The following is a 21,329-nucleotide window of genomic DNA, read 5'->3' on the forward strand; positions in this document are numbered from 1 at the left end:
ACCCATGGGTATTAACCATTTCGACCCACAATACAAAATAAACTCACCCAGCCCAACCCATTCATAATTAAAACCCATCACAACCCACCAAAACAAAACCATTTTTTAAACCCACCTAAAATACCCACTTACACCCACCCCGTTTGCAGGCCTACCTGTCGTAGCCACTTTGGAGGAGGAGGACATGTCAGTGATGAGGTGCATCCGAATGTGGATCCACCACAAGATTTCATCGTTGGCATATGTGCTGCCGCTTTTATAGTGCTATCCGATTAGGGTTTTCCTCGTGTTGGTTGAGGCCATCGAGGACGCCCATGCTCGAGAGGATGTGGCGCAGCGGCAAGGCGTGTAGCCTTGCCCAGGTGGCCCAGCTCTAGGTAGGTCAAGATGTCCTTGCGCATGTCATGGTAGCCAAACCAGCGGGCAAGCGGGCGTGACAAACTTCACTTTGGAAGCGCGAATAGGGTGTAGGGTGTCGCTGGATCGAGAGGGAGATATAACTCTCCCTGGGATAGAGGGTCTGGTAGAGAGCTTTCTTGCATAAGATAGAGGACTGCTGTAGGCCATAAGTGCTATCAGGTAGAGATGTGTCTTGTCATGTAATATCATCACAATTATTATGTTGAGGAGGTTATGACAATTTATTCTTATGACTATTCATATGTTGACATAGAAAATTGTCACAAACACGATGCTAGAGTATAATATGATGGTTTTAATGACGAGGGTTAAATTTTCGTCATTACAATGCGCCATCTTTTGAAAATCGTCATAAACAAGGTGATCTAATGACAAATTACTCTATTATGATCTATTATTCATCATATAAGGCCATAAGTGTTGTTGTGAGGCCAGAGTACGCAAGCTACTGGCAGGGCGCAGCAGGCATTAGTCGCGCCGAGCCCCAGGCTACGAAGGCCAGGGTCGGTATAGCCCAAATAATGGCGTTGGGGACCCACATTGCCCGCGTCATCCGTCATAAAGAACACGAGACAGACAGGCGACCCCGAGGCTCACGAGCACGTGTGGCTTTACCTCTGGTAGAACGCTCGGTTTTATCCTTGCCTGATGGCTCCTTCTTGGGAAGCCACTGTTGACCGACCGACCTATAAAATAGAGGAGTTGGTCCTCAGGTTAGAGGCTAAGTTCTTTCAGATATATCATTTATTTTCTAATAACATGATATACGGTTTAGTTGTTGGAGGTACAAATATTTTTTGTGGCCTAGCCTAAACACTTCAAAATCAGGTTCTATTTTAATTTTGAGGACTTAAATATTTGTCTTTTTCTTGGAGTTGTTCAGTCTACAGTGTAAAATCCTCTATAATCGGACAGCTTTATAACCGGGCGGCGGCTATGCGCACATCCGACATCCCCCTTGCATTCCTAAGCAAAGCAAGTAAATGGGCAGCTCCAGCTCCAAGAACCCCAGCCACATGTCGTCCCTGCCGTGGATGGTGCGCATCCAGGCAGCAGCCTTCCAGGTGGCACAACGTAGGGACGGCAGTATATGGCGCCCTCTTCTCTTCCTCGGCGACCTCAAGACAGCCGCCAGCCGCGCCACGCCCAGCCCGGACACCTCGGAGGTACGATCCACCGATATCACGATTGACGTCTCCCGCGGCCTCTGGGCACGCGTGTTCTGCCCCACGGCGATCGCTGACGATGCTCCAGCCCCGCTCCCCGTCTTTGTCTACTTCCATGGCGGCGGGTTCATGCTCTTCTCCGCGTCGTTCGGCCCCTATGACACCTTCTGCCGCCGTCTCTGCCGGAAGCTCCGGGCCGTCGTCGTGTCCGTGAACTACCGCCTCGCCCCCGAGCATCGTTTCCCGGCAGCATACGACGACGGCGTCGCCACACTCCGCTACCTGGACGAGACCCCGACCCCACTGCTGGCCGACATCGTACCGGCCCCTGTCGACCTCGCTAGCTGCTTCCTGATCGGCGATAGCTCGGGGGGCAACATGGTTCACCACGTCGCCCAGCGTTGGGCGTCCATGTCGTCGGCGACGTCGTTACAGCCTCCACTGCGCATCCGCCGCCTCCGCCTGGCCGGTGCCGTCCTCATACAACCGTTCTTCGGCGGGGAGGAGCGCACGGAGGCCGAGGTAAGGCTGGACAAGGCGTGCCGCATATTGTCGGTGGCTCGTGCGGATCGCTACTGGAGGGAGTTCTTGCCCGAGGGAGCCAGCCGAGACCACCCGGCGGCGCGCGTGTGCGGGGAAGGTGTTGAGCTCGCAGACACGTTCCCGCCGGCGATGGTGGTGACCGGTGGGATCGACCTACTCAAGGACTGGCACGCAAGGTACGTGGAGACGTTGCGTGGGAAGGGGAAGCTGGTCAGGGTGGTCGACTACCCGGACGCCTTCCATGGCTTCTACGTGTTCCCGGAGCTCGCTGATTCCGGCAAACTAATCGAGGACATTAAGCTGTTCGTCGACGATCATAGGACTAAGGCCTCTGGTTCCGACTAGATGCATGTTGTATTGTTGTGTCATGCATGCAGAGCCATGCATGCGCGACCAGTGCACGTTCGCCCTTGCTGCCTTGCTGTTGTGTTCTGCATACCATACACTGGTCGAATAAAAAAGACCCATTGTTAAATACCGTACTACGTGGAAAATGTTCTCCAGATGTGAAGAAGTGCTATATCTGCGCAGGTGCAGCATATGACTTTCTAGGCATGTTCATGCGTCTAGCTACTCATGTCAGCACATACAGCGTAAATGATCATAGGGATGAAAACGACGAAAACATATACTTATTTGGTATCAAATTTTTTTGTCGTTTTCCTTTAATTGGATATAAATCTGTTATACAAATTTGTATTCTTGTTTTTAGCATTGAGCTTGTAATTGTTCATAAAAGATAAACCTAAAATTTATCTATATTTTCTCAAATGATAGATATAAAATTCAGATATTTGTTCATATTTTGTTGTAGTGAGCAAATAGTGCATTAAACCATTTATGAAAAAAAATATTTATAATAATGTGTTTAATAACATCAGAAAATATCAATATCAAATTTCATACATATCTATTTAGAAATATTAAATTTGTCCGAACAAATCGGATATCCACTTTCATCCCTACGTGATCGAGATTATCAGTCACGCCATAACTTTTGGTGCATCCTCACAAGCGGGTTTGCTCTAGAGTTCTACCATGAAAAAAGCTAATCTAACCTCCTTGATTCACCTCCCTCGGTTAGGAAAACCTATTTTTAGAGTCCTTTTAACTCTTGAAACTGGTCAATTTACCTAGTGTGGCTCTAGCCATCCAACATACCACCACACAAATAAGGAAGCGCTACTGGAGATGACTTCTTTGCCGAGTGTGCAATAGGCACTCGGCAAAGGACCAATCGCACTCGACAAAGGCTTTGCTGAGTGCCACACTCAAAAAGAGCTCTCGGTGAAACAAACGTCGGCACATGTCTCCTTGACGAGTACTTTCTATCGGGCACTTAGTAAAGACTTTGCCGAGTGCAAAACCAGTAGTCAGCAAAGAAAACGTGTCGTGACGGTGGGCATTACGGTGTCAGAGTCTTTGCCGAGTGTCTGGAGATGGCACTCGGCAAAAGCGCCACCTTTGCTGAGTGCCTCGGCCACGACACTCGACAAAGAAAGGTTCCAAGGGCCCTAGGCATAGTTCCTTTGCCGAGTGCCAGAGCCAAGGCACTCGGCAAAGCCTCCACCTTTGTCAAGTGCTATGTCCAAAGCACTCAGCAAAGAAAGGCTTTAGGGGACCTAAGCATAGTTCCTGTGCCGAGTGTCAGGGGGCGCCACTCGGCAAAGCCACCTTTACCTAGTGCCTTGGCCCTAGCACTCGACAAACTAGGTTTCTTTGCTGAGTGCAACACTCGACAAAGTGGCTAGAAACAACCCTTTTAATTTGTTTTTTCATTGCATCCAAACAAACATAATATATATCACTAACATGACATATACATCAAATGTGTGTCACGAACACCACATATCTCACAAACATCACAAAAGTCACATGTCTCACAAAATAGTTCACAAAACTCATAAGTAGTCTCACAAATATGTTCACAAACATCAATGTATGTCACAAACATGTCTCATTAATGAATTCATAAGAGCATCAACAAGGTGGCCAATTAGATTGATTTCGCGAAGGATTGGGAGAAACGTGAGGGTCATTTGATGTCGCCGATTGATTCTACACAGAGAAGAGATTGCATATGAGACAAGATAAATATATATCATACATAACTAAAACTTCTATACTCACAGAAGTATAAAACTGAGGAGGTAGAGGTGAAGGTGTAGTTGGAGTGAACAATGCAACTGGCAGAGTTACACCCATTGCAATGTGCATGTACTGAAGAATCACTATCATCCTCTATTGCTCGGTCAAGCGAGTCTCACCCGCTCGGCCCTCATCCTTGCCTCCAACTCTACACGTTGCCTCCTCTCTTCTTCCAGCTAGGTCTGCAATATTTCACCCCAATGTTACGATAACGCAAAGAAAAGGTATATAATCAATGAACGACGAATAAAGAAGGAATAACTTAGAGTTCTTGTATCTAGTGCTGTGAGGTGTCCTATCGAGGTTGTATGGCCGCGCTCGTGCTCCTTCCTCGAACCTAAGATAGAGTTGGAGTAGAGGACGAGTCAATTGCGTTGTCGCCAATCCAGTACTGCCCAAGCCTCTTGCCTCCACTCATGAGGATTTCTTTATCATTGTCTTTAGTCCTCAAATCATATTCTAGCCCATGGACCTCCCTTGACATCGAGGTGTACTCACTGAGGCGGCTATGGACGGCCACATTGCTGTATGCCTTGGTCCCGTCCTCCAGGTTATAGCTGACGTTGGATGTTGCCTTGCTCTTGTGGGTCATAACATACTCCGAGAAGATGGAGCAAGGCTGGCCATCATGTGAAGCGGACTACGAGAAAACCAACATGATGATTAGAAATCATGCATAATCAAGCGTTAGAATAAATAAATGAATTTGTGTGCCCATGCTTCTACGTATCTGGGGAGGCTACGACTGTCTTGATGGTGGGGTACACCTGGCATCATCGAACGCCGGTTCCAAGCAAGCGTTGTGCATCGACTCCGACTTGTTGAACCACCACTTTTGTACTATCTGCTCCCATCACTTAAGATGTGTGAAACACCAACAATATCATTTGTTGTTTTTGTGCCATGTCATCTATTTCGTGGATTCCTTGGTCATGTATAGCCGCTGGATCCTCGGTATGAACGAAAGGTGATGTAGGACTGTCACGACGATGTCAAGTTGCCTCTTATGTCCATCACTAGATCTACCTCCATGAACCTAGAGGATTTACACTTTCGATAGTACTTTGCTTTCGTGTATTCTTTCCTAAATAGGATGCACCCCTCCATACAAGCATGTATCCGCTCATACGTCATATTGAGTGCACAAAGGAGTTTTATGCCTCGTACATGCTCTTTGACAGAACGTGATCCTCCGGAAGCAGGGTACCATTAACTGTCAACATACCATCGAATGTGTCTTGACTCAGGGTATACTATGACTTTAATGTCATTATATGTCAAATGGCATCCTATTGAGAAACCTTTGTGTTGGCGTGAAGGGGTTTCTTTGTCGTGGCAAACATGTCATAGAACGCCTTTGCAGTTGCCTCTAGCTTATCCTCCGTACGTCCTTCAGCAAATTGTGCCTTGTGATAGTCATTTAACATGTTCGCTACCCCAACATCACCATCATAATCCTCGACACGTTGTTTCACCACCTCCTCATACGATGTGCTTCACCTCAGTAGATCCATCGTGTATAGTCTGTCGTAAATCCATTCTTCCAAAGATGTTCCGCCATTACTTTGTTTGTCTTTTCCGTTTGCTCATTTGGTGTAGGGACATGGGACTTGACTCGCTCCATTAGGAGCTTCGATTAATGCTTGTTCCAAGAAACCAGCGGTGTTGTTGATCCATTCATTGGTGACCTGGCCCTTACTTACACGGCACGTGTACATCCACTTATGGTCCTCCTTCCTCTAACATTTATAGCAATGAGTAATATAAATATCTCATGCATCTGCATGACGCTCCTACTATCTAATAGGTGAGGACAGGTCCTAATCCCACCCAAGGAACCGTATATGAGGTTAGTTTCCATACTCTCTACTCCTATCTGAGACACAATTTTGGTAGCATATCCCTGCTTTTCTCTAAGTGCATGTCCTGGAAGGCTGATTGTCGGTGTTTTGGGTCTGACCGCGCACCCGGGGTTGCCCCTCAAGGTGCTTTTTGGAGTAGGACGGTGTTACCGACTGTAGCTCGATGGTTCACGCTGGAAGCACGAGAGACAGTGGACAATTTTGTACAGGTTCGGGCCGCTTTGAGATGCGTAACACCCTACGTCCTGGCATGAGTACTTTATGCGGTGGGTTACAAGGAGGCTCTCTAGTGTCGAGGATGCTAGAGAACCGGATGGATGGCTAAGTAATGAGATGCTTTCGAAGGGGTGCCCCCTAGGCCTTATATACTCGACCGTGGGGCATTACATGTGGGCATGATAACAATGTGTGCCTAAGTAATAGTCAACCGACTGAGCCTATCTTCCTATAATTCTGTCGACCTATCCCTTATTCAGTTTCGATGTATGAGGGCACTGCACGGGAAGGTCGGATCACTGTTGCGATCATTGCTCAAAATCGTCGGGCCGTCTGGGCTTGCGTCGATCCGGTCTTGTGTCAATTTGCTTCACTAGACGTTCCTCCCCAGGCCCACGAAGGGATGACCTTGCGAATTATTGGGCCCATGGGCCTTTCGTGAGGTCTTTTATCCTTTCGGTGGACCCGGGGGATATCCGTCCCCCACAAGCCCCCGATCTTTGGGTTGATTTTGAAATAACCGGCCCAAAGATCCTAGGTCCAGCTTGCAGTTTTTCGATTTTGATAAGGAATGCCTTGAAAATAAGTCCGTCGAACCACTGCTTCTGAACTCTGAGTGACCCGGTAAAAACAATCTTCTATTGTCTTCTTCTGCTATTATTCCTCAAAAATCGGTGTTCTGTCTCGGGTTTATGCTTTGGAGGTCAGCATTTCGCTCTTTAGAGTTCAAAATTCATTGGGTGCACCCGAGCTTCGAGTGGATTTTTGTAAATAATCCACTCGAAGGTCTTCATTTCAAGTCTTCTTCAGAAATCATTTTTGTCTTCCACTTGTGCTTTTAGAAGTCAGCCTTGTCTTAGTTTCATCTTATGCTTTAGAAATCTGCATTCTGTCTCCTGGGGTTGATGATTCATTGGGTGCACCAAAGGTGCACCCAATGGGTGTAGCCTCCGAGCTTTGAGTGGATTACTGAAAATAATCCACTCGAAGGTCTTCATCTCATGCTGTTTTTCAGAAATCGTCCTTTCCTTTTGTCGAATGCCTTAGAGATCAGCATTACATCATCAACTTTATGCTTTAGAAGTCAGCATGCAGTTTTGCCTTTGAGATCGAGCACGCGATCCGCCCATATCTTGTTAGGTTTGAAATTTATTTGGTCTGCAACAGATTGGACGTTCGGTAGATGGCCTTTGGCTAGTCCTCATATCACTTCGTGCTTCAATGCTTCTGTTGATTAGACTTGTACCTCATCGGCTATATTTGGCTTTCCTCTGATCTCTGTTGATATCTTCCTTCTGTCTTGAGGTATTCATTGCGTATACTGTATGGATGTGACTGCTTGGGAAAATATATTGAAAATTCCTGGACGTCCCCCCAATGGGTGTAGGCAAGGGACGGCTTGGTGCGCTGAGCGTTTAGCGAACTGCTCCTGAGTAGTAACTTGACGTGACCACGGGTGTAATCATATCGTCCAAGCAGTTGACTGGAGTCCCAATGAGTGTCGTGTTACGTGGAACGGCACAAGCCACCTGACGTGTTTCCAGACGGTTTGAATTGCATATTGAATTTTTACGACTGTTCAGTGGCCGTGGTAGGAGGTGAGCGGTTGCCTTCTTCTTCAATAAATAGTGTGCTTGCTTCTCCGGCATCTTCACATATATTACTGTCGCTTGTTGCTTACTCTCTTCTCTTCTACTTCACCATGGGCAAGAGCAAGAAAGGTGGGAGTTCCTCACACCATTCCGGCGATAAGCGGAAGCGCGAGCCGACTCCTCCCTCGGAGGACTTCGGTGATTCCGAGTACTCGGAGGAGGAGTTCTCCTCTGAGTCAGAGGGTTCGCCGGTCCATGTCTCTCCCCCCGCATCGTCTGATGATTCAGACGACTCCTAGGGGATCGCCGCAGACGTATGGACCTACATCCGAGCCATCGAGTGTGCCGGGCTCGAGGGCTCGGATGAGTCGGAGGTCTCCTCGAACGAGGAGAACTCCTCGAACTCGTCCGAGGAGGGTGGCGGTGACGGCGATGGCGAGGGCGACGATGACGACGGAGGCGACGACGATGGCGACGGCGGCGAAGGTGGCGACAAGGGCGGCAGCGGTGACGGCGAGGGCGGCAGCAAGGGCAGCAACAGGGCCAGTGGCTAGGTGCCACTGGTTTTAAATGTTAGTATAGATTAGTAGTAGTAGTATTAGTAAAATAATGTAGTAGTAGTTAGTAGTATAGTGTAGTGAAATGTAATGTAGTAGTGTAGTGTATCAAACAGTGGGAAGAAGACCAACTCATAATGAGTTGGTTTTTAAGTTTGGTAATACTTCCCCTCCCTTTATAATGAAGAAGATTTCATCCCATTCGGCGTGCGTTTCTTTGCTTTCCCATCGCTCCTTTTCTAGTCGATCGGTCGACTGTGTTTATGCTTAATGTAGCCGTTGAGTTCTCAGGCTCCAGACAACATATGGCAACTCTCTGATCCACTTTCCTGCGAACTTTTCATTCTTGTCGAAGACTTTCTTTCTGAGCGCCTCCAATATCATCCCATTGGCTCTTTCTACTTGCCCGTTGGCTCTTGGGTGCGCCACCGAGGCATATTTGATCTGAATGCTTTTTTGTTCACAGAAATCGAACTCTGAGCTTGTGAAATTGGATCCCAGGTCAGTTATGATGCTATTCGGTATCCCGAACCTGAATATTATGCATGTCCTGTATGAATTCCACTGCCTTAGCTGAAGTTAGAGAAGCAATGGGTTTGAACTCTATCCACTTAGTGAATTTGTCGATAGCAACCAGTACATGAGTGTATCCTACTTGAGCTTTCTTGAAAGGTCCAATCATATCCAGTCCCCAGCATGCGAACGACCAAGTTACAGGTATGGTTTGCAGTTGTTGTGCTGGTAGATGTTGTTGTTTTGATAAGTACTGACAAGCTTCACACCTCTGGACTAACTCGGCTGCATCACTCTTTGTCGTTGGCCAGTAGAAACCAGACCTGAAGACCTTCCCAACCAGAGTCCTGGATGCTGCGTGTATCCCGCATTGCCCAGCATGGACCTCATCTAGCAGTTGCTTCCCAGTAGCCGAAAGAATGCATTTCTTGAGGACTCCTGATGCGCCCCTTCTGTATAGTGTTTCCCCAATGAGAGTATAATGAGCTGACTGCCTTGCAATGCGCTCTGCTGCATTTTTGTCATCCGACTCCTCCTCATTCTTTATGTACCTGATGATTGGCTCCCTCCAGCCATCAGAGTCTGACTCTGGTTGGCTCAGAATATTGCATTCCTCTACCCGATCTAGTGAAATGCTCGGGTGCAGTACTTCTTGGATGAAAACTCCGAGCGGGACCTGAGTCCGACTGGATCCTAGCTTTGACAATGCATCAGCTGTCGTGTTGCGGTCTCTCTCCACATGATGAAATTCCAAACCTTCAAACTTGTCTTCTAGCTTTCGGACGACAGTGCAGTATTTCCCCATGGAATCATTCGAGCAATCCCATTCTTTGTTTATCTGACTTATGACCACCAGAGAATCCCCATATACCATATGCCCAATGATATGGCAATGTTCAGTCCATGAATCAAAGCTTCGTATTCTGCTGCATTGTTGGACGCTAGGAATAACAATTGAAGAGCATATTTGAGTTGTTCACCTCCAGGTGCAATGAAGAGGATCCCTGCACCTGCCCCCTGCAGCTTCAACGAGCCATCGAAATACATTCGCCATACTTCCGCAGTTTCCGGGTTATCTGGCACTTGTTGCTCGGTCCATTCTGACACGAAGTCAACTAGTGCTTGAGTCTTGATTGCGGTACGAGGTCGAAACTCAATGTCATGAGCTCCTAGTTCACAGGCCCACTTGGCTATTCTTCTGATGGCTTCTTTATTATGGAGAATATCCCCTATTGGAAATCCAGTGACTACTATGACTTTGTGATCGTCGAAGTAGTGACGGAGCTTGCGTGCAGTTAGAAGTAGTGCATACAATAGTTTCTGAACTTGCGGGTATTTCTTCTTCGAGGGACCTAGGACTTCACTGATGAAATAGACAGGATGTTGCACTGGGTATGTGTGTCCTTCTTCTGCTTGCTCGACTACTAACGCGGTGCTCACCACGTGAGTCGTGCAAGAGATGTATAACAACAGATCTTCAGCCGGTTGAATCGACGTGGCTCAGCGCAGCGGTTTTAGCACTGGTGGTGTTGTCAGGAATTTCTTCAGTGCGTCTAGAGCTTCCTGAGCCTCTGAAGTCCACTGGAATTTATCTACCTTCTTGAGCAATTTGTAGAACGGTATGCCTTTTTCTCCCAGCCTTGATATGAATCTGCTTAGAGTTGCCATGCTTCCGGTAAGTCTTTGTACTTTCTTCTGTGATCGTGGTGCTTCCATTCTCATGATAGCTTCTATCTTTTCTGAATTGGCCTCAATTCCCCAGTGGTCGACAATAAACCCGAGCAATTTTCCTGCTGGTACTCCAAAGACGCATTTTTCAGGATTAAGCTTCCATCGATATCGTCGTAGACTGTTGAAGACTAGTTGTAAATCTTCAATGAAATTTTCTGAGTTTTCTATCTTGATCACCACATCATCCACATAAGCTTCCACATGCTTGCCCCAGTGGTCGGCTAAGCATGTCTGAATGGCCCTCTGGTAAGTCGCTCCGGCGTTTTTGAGGCCAAACGACATGGAGGTATAGCAGAAGGCTCCGAACGGGGTGATGAATGCTGTTTTTTCTTCGTCTTCTTTTGCCAGGCTGATCTGATGATACCCGGAGTAGCAATCCAAGAAAGACAACATAGAACACCCATCAGTTGAGTCTACCACCTGGTCTATTCTAGGGAGTCCGAAGGGATCCTTCGGACAATGTTTGTTGAGATCCGTATAGTTGACGCACATGCGCCAATCCACTTTATTCTTTTTTAGTACAAGAACAGGATTTGCTAACCACTCAGGATGTAACACTTCTCTAATGAATCTGGTCGCAACCAAGCGAGCCAACTCTGCACGGATGGCTTCTCTCTTGTCGGGCGTGAAGCGACGTAATTTTTGTCGGATTGGCCTCGCCTGGGGGTAGACCTTCAGTTTGTGCTCGGCCAGTTCTCTCGGGACTCCCGGCATATCCGCAGGTTGCCATGCGAATACGTCTCGGTTATCTTGCAGGAACCAGATGAGCGCGCCTTCCTATTTGTCATCCAGGCTGGAACTGATGATGGCAGTCTTACGCTCATCGGCAAACCCGAGGTTGATTCTCTTGGTTTCTTCGGTCGGCCGCATAGAGGTCACGGCTTGAGCTTCATTCGCGGGTACCGCGAAGTCTTCCTCAGGCTTTGAGATTGCTTGCGCAGAAGAAGTCGCCGACAGTTTGGTGGTGAGGGCCGCCTGAATGGCCACTCGGAAACATTCTGCGGTGCCTTGGAAGTCAGCGCACACAGTTATGATTCCTTGTGGTCCTGGCATCTTCAGTATCATGTACGTATAATGTGGAATGGCCATGAACTTTGCCAATCCTGGCCTGCTGATGATGGCGTTGTACCCATAGTCAAAGTTTGCCACCTCGAACCTCAGGAACTTGGTTCTGTAGTTTTCCGGAGTTCCGAAGGTGACCGGCATGTAGATGTGTCCCAGTGGATATTCTCCCTCAGTCGGCACGATGCCAAAGAAAGGAGTGTCCGACGCATGGAGCTCTTTGAGGAGAACTCCCAAGCCTTGGAGCGTCTGGGGGAAGGTGACATTGATGCTGCTTCCCCCGTCCACTAGTACCTTTTTTACCCTGCTTTCTCGGATCACCGGATCGACAAGGAGCGGGTACTTGCCCGGGTGGTCGAAATTGAGCCACTGATCCGTCCGAGTGAAGGTGATCGAGTGTTTGGACCATCGATACGGGGCGGGAGGTCCAACGGTCGCCACTAATATCTGACGGTTGTTGAGCTTTTGTTGCCTCTTGCTTTCTTGCGACCCATGTCCACCGAAGATGATGTTGACTTCTCCGTCGACGCGTGGGAAGGCTCCACCTCCTCCCCCTCCTGCTGTTGGGGTTGTCGAGGTTCTCCAGGTCCTCCTCGTGGTGGGGGAGGTGGCAGAGGTTGGAAGGGTTGGCCGTTCCCCACGAAATGCTTGAAATCTCTGCAGTTCCGAAGGGTGTGGCGCGTGTCCTTGTGGTACGGGCACTGGGCGTCGAGGATGTCGTCCAGCGTGCATTCGCCTCCACAAGGTCCTCCTCGGGTGCGAGAGGCGGGTGGTCCGGCGGCGTGGACTTCTTCACGAGGCCTCTTCTCCCAACATTTGTCGGGTTGTTGGTTCGTGTCGCGTCGCGGTGCCGCCAGTGTAGGCTTTGCTCCTCCGATGAGGTCCTGAGCTCGTTCATCGGCGGTGATGTAGAGGTCGGCTTCCTAGAACAGCTGCTTGGAGGTAGTCGACGCTTTCTGCAGTATGGCGCGGACGAAGGCCGAGTCATTAGATCCCCGGTAGAAGTCCTCGATCACTACTGCTTCTGTGACCTCGGGGATACGATTTCTCATGGTCTGAAATCTTTTGAGGTATGACCGGAGAGTCTCATCCCCTCGGCGCTTGATGGATTTGAGGTCCCATGGTTGCACTGGTTTGTCGGAGAGAGATTGGAAGTTGGCGGTGAAGCGCTGACTGAAATCGCTCCAGTCGTCGATGCAGTGTCGGGGTAGGTGTCGCAGCCATTGCAGTGCATCCTACCCGAGGACGATAGGCAAGTATGCGGTCATGACGTCTTCGATTGCCCCAGTGGCTCGGGCGGCGGTGGTGTAGACGGCCAGCCAGCCTCTCAGATCCTGCTTAGGCTCGTACTTGTCGACGTTGGAGACTTTGAAGTTAGGGGGCCATTGAATGGCCCTGAGGCGTGGAGTGAGTGCCGATACTCCACACGTGTCCTCCTGTCGTCGATGATGATGTCTATCCTGGGGAGGGGAGTTATTGTCGTGGTGCCTCGGCCGTCCCTGGGTCGTGCCACCAGTCGAAGTCATTGCCGACTCAGTTCTGGTGGCCTGACTCCGCGCAGGGATGCCGTGATCCCGGTCATACTCTTCCCGGCGCCGGATCTCGTTCTCGTGTCGTCGTTCGCGCGAATCGTTGATGGAGCTCCGTGCGTCTCGCCGACTGTTGATGGCGTGTCATAGATCGCTCGGTGGATGAGCGAGAGGTAGAAGGTGGTTGGCTGCCCGAGTGAACAGCCGCCAATAGCCCTTGGCATCTGGAGTCCGGGGGAGGCCATCGGCTATCTGAGCCAATACTCCACCAACTTCACTCGGTGTGTTCATGGCTCGGGCGAAGTTAGGGTTCAGGTTGCGTCCGAAAAGTGGATTCTCTCGGCGTTGCCTCGCTTCCTGCTCAGCCTGCTCTTGAGCTTGCTGACGGTCGCGTCGTCGGGAATTCCTCCTTTCCCTGAAGACCCATTCTTCTGGAGTTTCTCCTATCTCCGAGACCTCGTCTCGTGATACGGTCTGCACCGGGTCCCGCTCTCCGGCCTCGTGATGTCGCCGAATATTTCGGCGTCGGTTCCTTCGTCGGCGGGATTCTCGCTGAGGAGGTTCTTTCCCGGGCGTAGTTGGTTCGTCGTCGGAGACGAGGGGTGACTCCACTCTCCCGATGAAGAGGACATCGGGGTAGAATGGAACTACCGCTGTGATGAGCTTCTTTCTGTTCTCCTTTGAGGACGGAGGCACCGAAAGAGCAGTTTGACAATCCTTTGCCTTGTTCGCTTCCTTTTTCCTTGTGATTCGTGTCCATTTTTTCGTCGGAGAGGTGCACAGCGGAGTTCTCCGGGTAGATGGACTCTCGGCTCCTAGCTTGCTGAAGGTGGTCTTTGCTCGGAGCGCTGGAGGTTGCGCTTTTTCCTGCTTTGCTCCGATTTTCCCGGAGATTTTTGAGGAAGACTTTCTCTCCAGCGGATCCGCGATGCGATGTAGAGTTCCTTCTTCATCTGCTACGGACGAAATGGTTTTGAAGCAGAACACGGACCCGGGGGGGAGGACGATCTTGTGCTGGAAAGTGACGGCCATTGAGCTAGCTTGGATCAGTGACACACCCCCCTACCTGGCGCGCCAGCTATCGGTGTTTTGGGTCCGACCGTGCACCTGGGGTTGCCCCTCAATGTGCTTTTTGGAGTAGGACGGTGTTACCGACTGTAGCTCGATGGTTCGCATTGGATGCACGAGAGACAGTGGATAGTTTTGTATAGGTTCGGGCCGCTTTGAGATGCGTAACACCCTACGTCCTGGCATGAGTACTTTATGCGGTGGGTTACAAGGAGGCTCTCTAGTGTCGAGGATGCTAGAGAACTGGATGGATGGCTAAGTAATGAGATGCTTTCGAAGGGGTGCCCTTATGCCTTATATACTCGACCGTGGGGCATTACATGTGGATATGATAACAATGTGCGCCTAAGTAATAGTGAACCAACTGAGCCTATCTTCCTATAATTCCGCTGACCTATCCCTTATTCAGTTCCGATGTATGAGAGCACTGCACGGGAAGGTCGGATCACTATTGCGATCATTGCTCAAATGTGTCGGGTCGTCTAGGCTTGCGTTGATCCGGTCTTGTGTCAATTCGCTTCACTAGACGTTCCTCCCCAGGCCCACGAAGGGATGACTTTGCCAATTATTGGGCCCACGGGCCTTTCGTGAGGTCTTTTATCCTTCCGGTGGACCCGGGGGATATCCGTCCCCCACACTGATTGTGTATCCAGGGAACAGCAGGGAGGTGATTCCATAACTCTGTGTTGGATCGGAGCAAACCATGGAAACTAACCCCATTTACGTATCACGGGCTGTCCAAAAAATGTGGACAATTCGAAACAGATACGATTATTGATATGCAAAGTTCTGCATATTTGCAATCATATCTCTTTCGGATGGGCGAACCTAAATAGGTTACGTGGTATATGACCATGATACGGAAAGATAGGTTATACCTAGGGTGGAGGTGGAGTGAGGTTAGCGGGGCTGTGGCGGGTCGGTACAGTGGTGAGGCAATGAGACCAAACGGTCTATTTTCTAAAAAAGGGACAAAAGAAAACACAATCCTTGCATGAGGCAATAAATTCCATAAATAGTAATATATGCAACTATGACTTGTCCATGTTCTCCATCTCGTTTCTTATCTGGAAGTTTCTAGTGGGCCTCCTTGTCCACCATTAGAACTATATTACCTTAATGGGTCCATCAAAACTAGCAAAGTCTTCATGCTATATATGAGTGTCTCTCAATTGTTTTGTTGACATACAATCAACCATGACTAAACATATAAATCTACCACACAAGATTAAGGTTCAAATCCACCACATAGATAAAGATTGATAAAACAAACGATGACTAAACAAACAATTATGCATAAAGCGTCTCCAGTAGTGTATACCTCTTCACATACACACATGTATGAAATAGTAACCATATATAATTTGCTAGACAATTATTCATAGTTTCGCCCTTCACACATATAATTTGCTTAAAACATTCATAGGTGCTCACCTTGAACTAGAGGGAGGCACGACGAGGGCACGGAGTGGCGACCGACGGCAGGGAGGCTAGGCCAAGGGCGAGGAGAGGGCATGGGTGGCGGCCAACGATGCGGCTAGGCGACGGTGTGGCCATGGGAGGGGAGGTCGGCTAGGGGCACGTGCACACGCCACTGACATGGGGGTGGTCGCCAACGATGTGGTCGGGGTGCGGGGAGGCGCCAGCGAGGGTCAGCAAGGCGGTGACAGTGGCGGCTCCTTCATGAGCGCATGGGTGGAGAAGTGAAAATGACAGAGTCCAAATGTGGTATAAAATCATACTTTGCGGAGTGCCCGAGATCCGGCACAAGACAAATTTTTTATTTTTGTATGCAACGTACGTGACAATTTTTACAAAATATTGTCAACTTTTTTATCATAGCTTTCTCATATGATATCATCATGCCATCTAGACAAGTTTCAGGTTTTTCTGACTTCGTTTGCTTTTATACAACTTAAAAAAACTAGATCGCAAAAATCATGGTCATGTTTCGTGAACAGGACATTCGGAATTCCTCGTTTGTTTCTAGATAAGGCCTCAAATTATGCTCAATAACATGAATATTATTTTTGCATGCATTGTTTTCCATTATTCGAATGACTTGTCGTTCAAATTTGAATTATTTGAAGAAATTCAATCACATGAAATAAGTTTACTCACTATATCAAACACTTAGAGAAATATGCCAAAATTGTATATGTAGTTCCAGATACTATTGGAAGACAGTAGAAAAAAGTTTAGGGCAAAAAAAAATAATGAAATAAACTTTGTCGAGTGTCTCAAAAAGATACTCGGCAAAAAACCTCTTTACCGAGTCGCTGAAAGCAGCAATCGGCAAATGCACTACTTTTGTCGAGTGTTAGCTAGAGCACTTGGCACAGTTAACGGTCGTGAGCTGCCATCAGTTGTCGACGATGCTTTGCTGATTGTCTAGTTTTGCCCAATGATAAACACTCGGTAAAATATCCTTTATCGAGTGTCTATATATGCTGAGTGTGCGGCACTCGACATATATGTGGTTTGTCACATATAAAATACTTAAAACCTGATTTAATGTTACAAAACATATTTGTACTTAAAAATATGAAACTGGTATTATATTTTTTTTATCTAGGGGCCATCATCTAGAAAATAGTTTTAGGAAACACATGAGTCCTCTCAAACCACCTTCCTCTTCGATCGAGTGCCCCTAAGGCCGGATTCAATGTATCAGGTCTATATCTATCGCCACATCAGCTATCGTCTGGTCTGCATGTATCACAGTCAATTTATGTTTACCACAACGCTCGAGTACACAGCTTTTACTGTTAGCCTACAAACATCTCAGCGCAATGTCAGTTTTTCTTACATACACTTATTTAAAAAGAATTACAACATATTATTGAAATAAAAGCTGTCTAATATATACAAATAATAATTACATAATTGAAAAATATTTTTTCTAGAAATTTCAATTTTTTATTTTTCCTGAACTTTATGGACATGAAAATAACCTAGTCCAATAAAAAGATGACATGTGGTAGTAGATAGTTCATAGCCTAAAAATACAGGCCGATACTGATCGGGCGATGGAGCCACCGACCACAACTATGACTAGAGTTGTCGGTAATACAGGCCTAGTCTCTACTAGGCTGGATATCTAGCCAGCACAACTCAACTCACTCGATATATATATATATATATATATATATATATATATATATATATATATATATATATATATATATATATATATATATATATATATATATATATATATATATATATGAAGCCCTGGGCTTTTAAATAGCTAGGGGAAGCCCTAACCCAATGGTACCTTTCGGTTCGGCCGCACCACCTCAAGCAGACCAGACCTCGAGCCATCTATAGAAGCTACCCGGGACCACCACGAATTAGGGTTTTGACGGCGGCAGCGGTTGCGCGACGGTGGAACCAACGCGTGTAGGCGGGTCTAGCGCAGGCGACGCTGGCCGACGGGCGGACAAAGACGGCGTGGGCGGGTGGATCCGATGCGTGTGGGTGCGGCGATGACTGACGTGCGACCAGATAGGTCCGGTACGGTCGGGCGCAGCGCTGCCGACGAGATGCTGGGCGGGTTCGACGCGGACAGAAGGGGTTTGCGACGGGCAGACGGACGCGGCACCGGCGGTCCACCAAGGACGGATGACCACAACAACCATTAGTCGGGGCATCGTTTTCCTCGAGATCTGGCCCGTCACAGGCAACACATTTGAGGTGGGAGCGGCTGCGGCGCCGCGGTGGATCCCAGTGGCACGTGCGTGACGACGACGCATTTGAGGTTGGAGCGACGACGGTGGACTTCCCTAGGCGCAAGCGGCGGTGTATCCCAAAGGCACGCTCGACAGCGGCGACTCCCCTAGGCGCGAGCAGCGACCCTATTTTTATGCTACTTTGTATACATATTTATGCCAACGTCAATAGGTATTTTACGACATATATTTCAGTTCATGGCTCCCCTTCCATGAATTGTTTGTTTATGATATTTCTATTCACATTTTACGCAAACGTTTATCGATTTTATGCATTATCTTGTTACCTAACCAAGCGTGTATATGGGGTTCCTACCATTTACACATATATAAGATATTTACGACATACATATTTATGCAACGAAACAAAAAATCACAAAATGGTAACAGCCCTCGAAAATAAGGCCATTTGCCAGGATTCCATAAAATCACGCGCATGCAATCTCTTGATTTTATGTTATCCGTTGCTGCCATAAAAAATAATTCCCTAATCAACACACCTTTTTAAATCACCTAATCAACTCATCTATTCGAATCCCTTGATTTATAGGGGGACACATGGACGTGGGGGTTGTTGATTCAGAGTAAACCAACATTTTACGTTGTATCAACACTATTTTATGCTCAAACTTGGGGATTTTTATGATCATGAATACAATGTATCAGAGTTATCAATATCTCTCACGGTGGCTTGGTATTTACGCTCATAACTGAGGGTTTTTACGCTTAGGTCTGTAGACGCGTCCACCAGTGTACCACATACTAGATTTTTACGCCTACCATAAAACCAGTGTAGCGGTGGTGGAGGATCGTCTTCCTTGTCCATTTGACATCCTTGATTTCTGAAATGCTTCCGTAGTCTTTTGATGGGAGCCTGACTGAACCTCTTCAACTTCCTGGCGAAGTCCTTCATGCTTCTGTATGCCTCGCGGGTGTTCCCTTACTCGATTTCTGCTATCTCAAGGCTGTTCTGGATGGAGATGCTTTCTTCCTTCAACTTTTTAACCTATAGCTCCATGCTCTCTACCCGAGAGTTTAGGTGGTCGCAGTGTGAGAAGAGGTTGTCATAATGGGTATTAAGGGTATGGAGGTATCCGTCCATGTAGACTGGTCGTGTGAACCCTAGCTCACCATTTCCATGTTTTCGGCTACGCTTATACACTTCTCTCGAGCATGTCGCAGTTCTTTATTACAATATTGATTATAGGCTAAAAACACAATCATGATGTATAAAAACGTCAATGAGTAGTTAGAGTAGAGTCTCATTAGAAGGGGTAGGTGGTTCATGTGCTACAAGTGATAGACACATTCTAGATGTAGTCTTTGTCATTCCTCATGATACATGTATGGTACTAAAAGGCCGGTAACGTGGTTTTTAATCCCTCCATGTATGGATAATTGGATATCATGGAGAGGTTGTTGTTCTTGTTGCAGTGTTGATCAGCAACGAACATAAAGAGTACGAGTGAACGTGTTGTTGATGATATGCCTTACCCACAACTCTTGCTTCACCCACTGCGCCTTGTTGTTGAATTCCATGTCGTCTCGATCTACTGCATCGGTGGCAACGGTGTAGTGGACGAAGGTGTAGGCTGGGCCTGTCACTCCGGTGTACTCAACCAGTCCAGGGAAGTGTTTCCTGCACAGAAGGCCGAGGATGCCATTGGGGTTGCGACTGTGACCCCCTGCATCCTCCACAACATTCTAAGACATGTCCAAGTGATAAAGAAAACATATTAGTTTCTATTATGAATTTGAACACATAATATGAACAAGCAGCGACAACATATAAAGTTACATGCATCTCCCCATCGGGTCGAATCAGTGGTCGCCTGTCACGAAATATGGGTCGATGAGGGAGACTCTCGGGACCTCACAAGTAGACGTTACTCGAACCCGAGGCACCAGAACATGGGTGTCACACCCGGGTTCTAGGGGCACCAAAACTCGGGCGCGAAATAATCACCAAGTGTGCTGGGACCAAGTCTCACACATATGATGAATCATGGTATAGAAACAAATGTCACATCATTTATATATAACAGAGTTCTGTATAAAATAATTAAATAATTACATCATATGAAGACAATGATCCAGCAACCATAGTTGATTGGGAGACGAAGGCCTAGACCTCTCACGAACTCATCACAACATCCTCCATGCGCCTCATCCTGCGGTACCTGTTCTTGACCTGGGGGATGTGAGTACAGCAAGGGTGAGCTCACATACGTTCATCGCTCAACAAGTTGTGGGGAATAATGTGCATGAACTCGCCAAAGATGGGAGCTAATGTGAAGTGTAAGGCTTACCAAAGAGGATGGTTAAAGCTGAGCATTGCTTTTAAAGTTGGTCAAAATTTTATTAGAAGTTACTAGGTATAAGTAGATACCAACCCAATTAAATAAGATATCAAGATTAATAACAACACCCACAATGCAATGCAAATGACAAATTGAGTTTAATTTCATAAGTTAACCATGTGAGGGTCTGAGCTGCTCATGACCGTGAGCACGACTGATATACCAGTTTTACACTCTGCAGTGGTTGCACATCTTTACCCACAAGTTGTGTTACCAATTTGCCACGGAGTTGATCAGACCCCATACACCTAACACCTCTACCAAGGAAGCAAGGTAGGGTACCACTACGAGGCGTTTACAAAGTTCCACTAGCTTCAGAAAACCCGCTATAGTTTCTAGGAAGGGCAATATAGGAATCCCTCATCCAAAAAGCCATCGCAGCATGATCGACCCGAGAACCTCCCTATACGCAACTCCCCTACTGCCCTTGCCCCTTTCGGGTAAGGTAGTCCTCCACTAACTTTCCTAATTAGTCAGCCAAGAGCGTCCCATACCACCCTTGTGGTAGCACTATTTTCCCGGGTGGTTCTCCATGTTCCAATTAACAATATGATCTTATCATGAACAATAATTAAACAACATAATTGGAACATGATCATAATAAATCATTAGTTTCCCAAAACCAGGTAGAGCAATAGAAAATCTACCAAATAACTCATCTGTTTGTAAGGTGGGGGATAAACAATGCTAGGGAAACCTATTAGGTCCCATCAAATTAACATGTGCATGTCACAGTGATTAACAACAGAGATTATTAGGTAAAAAGGAGTGATCAAGGGCACAACTTGCCTAGGACTCAAGATTCCATGTACCAGGATGATCTTCAGATTC

General features: G+C 47.4%; 1 protein-coding gene across 1 annotated transcript; it reads left to right on the forward strand.

Annotated features, from left to right (window-relative positions):
• The first annotated feature begins 1,386 nt into the window (after window positions 1-1,386).
• On the forward strand, window positions 1,387-2,604 carry LOC103633498 (probable carboxylesterase 18). Its single transcript, XM_008655184.3, has one exon. The coding sequence runs from the start codon at window positions 1,404-1,406 to the stop codon at window positions 2,472-2,474; it is 1,071 nt and encodes a 356-aa protein (XP_008653406.1). The 5' UTR covers window positions 1,387-1,403; the 3' UTR covers window positions 2,475-2,604.
• Window positions 2,605-21,329: the final 18,725 nt, after the last annotated feature.

This window comes from Zea mays, chromosome 7 (genome assembly GCF_902167145.1).
Source record: "Zea mays cultivar B73 chromosome 7, Zm-B73-REFERENCE-NAM-5.0, whole genome shotgun sequence".
NCBI classification, from domain to species: domain Eukaryota; kingdom Viridiplantae; phylum Streptophyta; class Magnoliopsida; order Poales; family Poaceae; genus Zea; species Zea mays.

Excerpts from the sequence above, each read along its gene's own strand:
- LOC103633498 (XM_008655184.3), top strand. The coding sequence starts at position 1,404 with ATGGGCAGCTCCAGCTCCAAGAACCCCAGCCACATGTCGTCCCTGCCG.